Source organism: Colobus angolensis, unplaced genomic scaffold (assembly GCF_000951035.1).
Source record: "Colobus angolensis palliatus isolate OR3802 unplaced genomic scaffold, Cang.pa_1.0 Scaffold142, whole genome shotgun sequence".
Lineage (NCBI taxonomy): Eukaryota > Metazoa > Chordata > Mammalia > Primates > Cercopithecidae > Colobus > Colobus angolensis.
In genome coordinates, this window is record NW_012114511.1 from 3,544,776 (window position 1) to 3,552,339 (window position 7,564).

At 43.3% G+C, this 7,564-nt stretch overlaps 1 protein-coding gene across 1 annotated transcript in view; it reads right to left on the reverse strand.

Annotated features, from left to right (window-relative positions):
* Positions 1-7,564, reverse strand: part of CDC25C (cell division cycle 25C) — a 69,769-nt gene that overhangs the window by 3,558 nt on the left and 58,647 nt on the right. Inside the window, exons 8-10 of the mRNA XM_011935299.1 lie at positions 4,028-4,180; positions 2,408-2,509; positions 967-1,029 (exon numbers count right to left, since the gene is read on the reverse strand). Of these exons, the coding sequence (XP_011790689.1) occupies positions 967-1,029; positions 2,408-2,509; positions 4,028-4,180 (318 nt within the window). The remainder of the gene's footprint in view (positions 1-966; positions 1,030-2,407; positions 2,510-4,027; positions 4,181-7,564) is intronic.

The following is a 7,564-nucleotide window of genomic DNA, read 5'->3' on the forward strand; positions in this document are numbered from 1 at the left end:
ACTAACAGATATAAATGGGATTGCAAAATATAAACGAGGGTGCATGGTCACCCTAATTGAGACCTTAATTGAGACCATTTTTTGTGTGTGATTTTGTATTTTCCTTTCTTTTTTTTGAGATGGAGTCTCGCTCTGTCGCCCAGGCTGCAGCGCAGTGGCGTGATCTCAGCTCACTGCAAGCTCCGCCTCCCAGGTTCACACCATTCTCCTGCCTCAGCCTCCCGAGTAGCTGGGACTACAGGTGTCCGCCACCACGCCCGGCTAATTTTGTGTGTTTTTAGTAGAGACAGGATTTCACTGTGTTAGCCAGGATGGTCTCGATCTCCTGACCTCGTGATCCGACGGCCTCAGTCTCCCAAAGTGCTGGGATTACAGGCGTGATCCACCTCACCCAGCCCTTTGTATTTTCCTTTCTTTCTCCCTTTTTTCTTAAATAATAATTATTTTTTGAGACAGAGTCTCACTGTGTCGCCCAGGCTGGAGTACAGTGGCATGATCTCTGCTCACTGTAACCTCCCCAAGCGGGGTTCAAGCAATTCTTGTGCCTCAGCCTCCCATGTAGCTGGGATTACAGGCACACACTACCACGCCTGGCTAATTTTTTTGTATTTGTATTAGAGATGGGGTTTCGTCATGTTGGCCAGGGTGGTCTCCAACTCCCGGCCTCAAGTGCCTGAGATCTGCCTGCCTCGGCCTCCCAAAATGCTAGCATTACAGGCGTGAGCCACCATGCCTGATCCCTCCCTTTTTCCTTTTTACAACAACTATATATCATTTGTTTAAACTAAAAAGGAAGGAGAGAGAAGAATGGGGAAAAAGGAGTCCTTTAATATAGCTTCAGTTGAATAAGAAGCCTATGTGAGTGAACACAGTGAAAGAAATACAAATGGAAATGGGGATTTTAGGGACAGAACAGACCAGATGGTAACTTATGTAACTAGTTACCATCTCCAGAAATCTGCTTACTGTTTCTGGGTTGACATACTTCAGATCTTGGTGTTTCCCTGACACGGTTGGCAGCACACATACCTAGAAATACACAAGAGCTGAAATAAAAGCGAGTATTCCACACCCAAGTTTGAGATCAAAGACCCTTATTTTGTCCTTCTTTCCAAGTGACCCTTAAAACCCCAGAGGCCTTCAAAAAAATCAATGTCTCTATAAAGTGCATATACATCAAGTCCATTTCTTTTTTTTTTTGAGGCGGAGTCTCGCTCTGTCGCTCAGACTGGAGTGCAGTGGCCAGATCTCAGCTCACTGCAAGCTCCGCCTCCTGGGTTTACGCCATTCTCCTGCCTCAGCCTCCCGAATAGCTGGGACTACAGGCGCCCGCCACCTCGCCCGGCTAGTTTTTGTATTTTTAGTAGAGACGGGGCGGGGTTTCACCGTGTTAGCCAGGATGGTCTCGATCTCCTGACCTCGTGATCCGCCCGTCTCAGCCTCCCAAAGTGCTGGGATTACAGGCTTGAGCCACTGCACCCGGCCAAGTCCATTTCTAAGAACTGATCCTAAAGAACAAATCAAGGATCTGTACGAAGTTTTAGATTTCTCTACAAATATATTCATCTTGGTATCATTCATAAGAAAAAATTGTAAAACTAAATATCTTACAAGAAGGGATTTATGAAGAAATTATGAGCAGCCAAAAAAAAAAAAAGAAATAATATGGAGCTATTAAAATGAAATGGGCTGGGCATGGTGGCTCATGCCTGTAACCTCAGTGCTTTGGGAAGCCAAGGAGAGAGGGAATTTCTTGAGGCCAGGAGCTCGAGGCTGAAGTGAGCTATGATCATGCCAATGTACTCCAGCCTGGGTAACAGAGCGAGACCTTGAATCTTAAAAGAAAGAAAGAATGAAGCATAACTGCTTAGTAATAGGAAAAAAGGTGCTCCTGATATAATTATTAAATGAGAGGAAAAACTCAACAGATAACAAAACAATATATTTTTGTAGAAAAGCAAAAACTGTATTTGTATATGTGTTTGTGAAAATACACAAAAAAAATCTGTAAGAATATATACCTTCTGCAATTATACAGAGAGTAGGGGGGAAAAAAGAATATATACTAAGCAATATTACCCTGGTTAATAAAGTTTGGGATAAATTTCTTCATTTTCTACTTTTTCTGTAACAACCAACTATTATTTTCATAATTTTAAAACATGTTTTTAAACAGAAAAAAAGTAAAAAGTCTCATACTTTCCCCTGTGCTCTGGATCTTCCCAGAAGAATAAGAAATACTTTCTTTCTGGAAAGGCTTAGGGCCTGGATCTACCACTACAGTACTGTCAGGTTATCAAAGAGTATTTGGTGAAGATGCATATTTACACCAGGCATTCTCTGCAAACAGAGAAGATTCAGATCCAAATGACTCACTGAAATACAGGATGGGTGTAGCCAAACTCACCTTGGAAAAATCACCAATCAGGTGCCCCTGGTTAGAATCTTCCTCCAGCATCTGAGTGATATTAATGTCACACAGAGAGACTGTCTTCTTTAAATGTAAGCCCTGAAGATGACAAGATTCCCACCCCACACCCAACCCTCATGTTAAAGGTTTAAAAACCAGTGGATGGCCGGGCGCGGTGGCTCAAGTCTGTAATCTCAGCACTTTGGGAAGCCGAGACGGGCGGATCACGAGGTCAAGAGATCGAGACCATCCTGGCTAATACGGTGAAACCCCATCTCTACTAAAAAAATACAAAAAACTAGCCGGGCAAGGTGGCAGGCGCCTGTAGTCCCAGCTACTAGGGAGGCTGAGGCAGGAGAATGGCATAAACCCAGGAGGCGGAGCTTGCAGTGAGCTGAGATCCGGCCACTGCACTCCAGCCTGGGCGACAGAGCGAGACTCTGTCTCAAAAAAAAAAAAAACCAGTGGATGGAGTGGGTCATGGTGGCGCACATCTGTGATCCTAGCTACTTGGAAGGCTGAGGTAGGAGGATCGCTTAGGCCCAAGAGGCCAAGGCTGCAGTGAGCTATGATCATACCACTGCACTCTAGCCTGGGAGACAGAGTGAGACCCCATTTATTTAATTATGATTTTTAATAATAAATAAATATTGAGTTTGCAGTGAGTCGAGATCATGCCACTCCACTCCAGCCTGGGTGACAGAGTGAGACCCCATCTCAGGGGAAAATAAATAAATAAATAAGTTGATTTTATAAAATATCCAAATATATTTAGAATTTTAATTTTTTCTTTTATTATTATTTTTTATTACAGATGGGGGTCATGCTATGTTGACCAGGCTGGTCTTGAACTTCTGGCCTTAAGTGATACTCCCATCTATTTAGAATTTTTAAAAGTTGGGGAGGGTAAAGGACAGAGGCTAAGTTTTTCAGAAGTTGCTTTCCACAAAACCAATCTGCTATATGATGTTGTTTGTCAGACCACATGTAAAACAGCAGTGAAATATCCATACCAAAGTTCCCTTGTATTCATTCAGATCTTAAGAAAAAGGGTGGGGAAGACAGTATGAAGACAACATTTCTTTTTTTGAGACAGAGTCTTGCTCTGTCGCCCAGGCTGGAGTGCAGTGGCGCAGTCTTGGCTCACTACAACCTCCGCCTCCCGGGTTCAAGCGATTCTTCTGCCTCAGCCTTCCTAGTAGCCAGGACTACAGGCACATGCTGCCATGCCCAGCTGAGTTTTTGTATTTTAGTAGAGACGGGGTTTCACCGTGTTACCCAGTCTGGTCTTAAACTCCTGAGCTCAGGCAATCTGCCCGCCTCGGCCTCCCAAAGTGCTAGGATTATAGGCGTGAGCCACTGTGCCCGGCCGATGACAACATTTCTAAAAGTACAATATAGATATACTTTATATATCTATGTTATACAAATATTTTATGTATATATATTTCACATGTGGATACAGATGTAGAAAAGACAGAAAGATGGAAAGAACAAAGAGGAGAAAGTAAAAGTAAAGAAGAAGACAAAAAAGGCATAATAAAACAATCCTCATACCAGAAAAGCAAAGACATGAGAGAGAAGATGAATAAGATTTCCATCTTAAAAAGTTCTTACCTTTCTGAGTTTTCCTTGGCCAGAAAAATACTTTTTTTTAACTTTGTCTGGTATTGTGTTGTCCTTGAATTTTTCCATCTTCTTTAGTCTTGGCCTATTCAAGTTATCTGGCATTGAGGGGGAGCGATATAGGCAGCTTCTGTTCACTGATGCCTGTTTGGGAATATTAAACCCCTTAGTTCTTATGCCTCCAAGTGTGTCTGCAGACCTGCAGCATCAACATATCCTGGGAGCTTCTTTGAAATGCAGATTTCCAGATGTGAGGCCACACCCCAAACCTACTGAATTAAAATCTGCATTTTAACAAGATGCCCAGGTGATTTCTCAAGTTTGAGAAGCCCTGGGTAGGCAACCTGTCTTCACAGGCCCATTAACATCTTTCTACCTGGACTGCATGATATTCCATCTCCATGGACGTCTTAACTAGCCAAACCAAATTCTGCTGCTGACTGTCTTAGATGCACTAGTTCTTCCAACAGAAAGCAAACATAAGTTCAGTCCCTCCAGTTATGTGACAAAATAATAATAATAATAATAATAATAAGTCCATTTTGTCTCTGGGATCCTAGGATATTGACAATCAGGATTTAAGGACCTCAACAAACCTAAAGATGAAAAGCCAAGAAGAAAAATAGCAAAAGAAGCATCATGCAAGAAAAAGGACACACTAAAATCAAATAGCATGATGACCATTATAGGATGGATACTATGAAACCCATCATGGAAAAAAAATGGCTCAAATGTCATGAAGAACTAGCCTTGAGAATTGCTTACACAGGAACAGACTAAAGTATAAGAAGATGGACTGTTGTTTATTTGAAAGGCATGGTTTGGGTGCTATATTCAGAGTCAAGAGGGTCTTATCAAATGACCTCTGATAACACCTTCCAATTAATCCACAATTCTATCCTGTTGCCACATACTTTGAGATCTCTACCTCTCACCTAGAGAACAGGCAAAAGCTCCTTCTCTAAACACTTATCATACTACCTGTTATGGACTGATTTAGGATGGGCGGCTATACAATAATAAGAGAGCCATAACTGGAAGGCAGTTTGATGATCAATGGTTTCTGGAAGAAGAAAATAAGAATAACAACATTTTGCTTTATGACAACTATGGATATTATGATTTTATCACACATGGTCCTATCTCTTGCTCATGGTACCAGCTGATGGTACAGTCCACATTATACGCAGCAACATTCTATACCTTTCCCCTTAGACTCCTTCCAAACATTGCCCTATGTCCCCATCCACCCTACCCCCCAGTCACTGATGACTGGACCATATTGCTGGTTGAACACATCTATTTAGTGGTCTAGAATAAAGAAAAATAATCTAGGCCAATCAGGTTCCCTCTCTTGGTAGCCTAACTTGGAAGATGGAAAAATAATTAGGCAGTAACAGGAGCCAAAGCCCAAAAGGAAGAAGCCAAGAGATACAGTCAAAGTCACAAAGCCAGTGATGCATGAATGGATCAACCAAAGGTAGGGGAGGAAAGGAGACGTGGTGAGGCACTGAGGAGTTGGGTGCCTGGTCTCCATGACAGACAGGACTTCATATAACTTCAACTTTCCCCTGAGAAGGCAGGGGAAAGCTAGATGACGTTTTCAGAAGGGATTTCTCTAGAACACACCATAATAATTATGCTAAGAGCCATATTATTAAGAGTTTGGAATTAATTAGCTAATTGAAACTTATCTTTGTTGTTGTTGTTGTTGAGGTAGGGTCTCACTCTGTCACCCTGGTTGGAGTGCAGTGGCACAATCTTAGCTCACTGCAACCTCTGCCTCTCAGGCTGAAGCGATCCTCCCAACTCAGCCTCCTGAGTAACCGGGACTACAGGTGTGCATCACCATCCCCAGCTAATTTCTGTACTTTTTGTAGAGACAGGGTGTTACCATGTTGCCCAGGCTGGTCTCGAACTCCTGGGCTTAAGTGATCCATCTGCCTCAGCCTCCCAAAGTGCTGGGTTTACAGGCATGAGCCACCACGCCTGGTCTGTATCCATTTTTAAGCATTGTATCTAATAAATTTTTGCCCAACTCAAGGTCACAAAAATTGTCCCCTGTTTTCTTTGGAATTTTTTTTTCTTTTTTTTTTGAGACAGAGTCTTACTCTGTCGCCCAGGCTGGGGTGCAGTGGCATGATCTCAGTTCACTGCAACCTCCGCCTCCCAGGCTCAAGTGATTCTCCTTGCCTCAGCCTCCTGACTAGCTGGCATTACAGGTGCTGGCCACCATGCTTGGCTAACTTTTTTTTTGGTGAGATGGAGTCTACCTCTGTCGCCCAGGCTGGAGTGCAGTGGCACGAACTTGGCTCACTGCAACTTTCACCTCCCAGGTTTCAGCGATTCTCCTGCCTCAGCCTCCTGAGTAGCTGGGATCACAGGCACCCGCCACCACGCCCAGCTAATTTTCGTATTTTTAGTAGAGACGGGGTTTCACTGTGTTGGCCAGGCTGGTCTCGAACTCCTGACCTCGTGATCCACCCACCTTGGACTCCCAAAGTGCTGGGATTACAAGTGTGAGCCACCATGCCCAACCACTCAGCTAAATTTTTTTTTTTTTTTTTTTTTGAGACAGAGTCTTGCTCTGTCACTCAGGCTGGAGTGCAGTGGCGCGATCTTGGCTCACTGCAACCTCTGCCTCCCAGGTTCAAGCAATTCTCCTGCCTCAGCCTCCTGAGTAGCTGGCATTACAGGCACCCGCCACCATGCCCAGCTAATTTTCATATATTTAGTAGAGATGGGGTTTCACCATGTTGATCAGGCTGGTCTCAAACTCTTGACCTCAGGTGATCCACCGGCCTCGACCTCCCAAAGTGCTGGGATTTAGAGGCGTGAACCACCGTGCCAGGCCTTTCTTCAGATGGTTTATGGTTTAAAGTTTTAGATTTGGAGCTATGATCCATTTTGTGTTAATTTTAATATATGATGTAGAGCATGGGTTAAAGAACTTTTATCTTTTAACATATGGATTTCCAATTGCTCCCGCACAATTTGTTAAAAAGACTATGCTTTCTCAATTTGATTATTTTTTATCTTGGCTGAATTACCAATTACATATATGCATATGTCTATTTCTCAAATCTCTATTCTCTTGTGCCAATGTTTTAGGTTTCTAGTAGCTATTATAGGGATAATTAAGGTGATTAACATCTTCATATAGTCCAAGGACAAGATGTCAAAAATAAATGACAGCAGAAAACTACTTTCACAAATAGAAACAGCTACTTCAGCGGCCGGGCTTGGTAGCTCACACCTGTAATCCCAGCACTTTGAGAGGCCAAGGTGATTCTGAATCGTTTGAGTCCAGTAGTTCAAAACCAGCTTGGGCAACATGGTGAAACCTTGTCTCTACAAAAAAAAAACAATTAGCCAGATGTGGTAGCGTGCGCCTATAGTCCCAGCTACTTGGGAGGCTGAAGTGGAAGGATCAGTCGAGCCCAGGAGGTCGAGGCTGCAGTGAGCTGTGATCGTGCCATTGCATTCCAGCCTGGGTGATAGTGTGAAACCCTGTCTCTAACAACAATA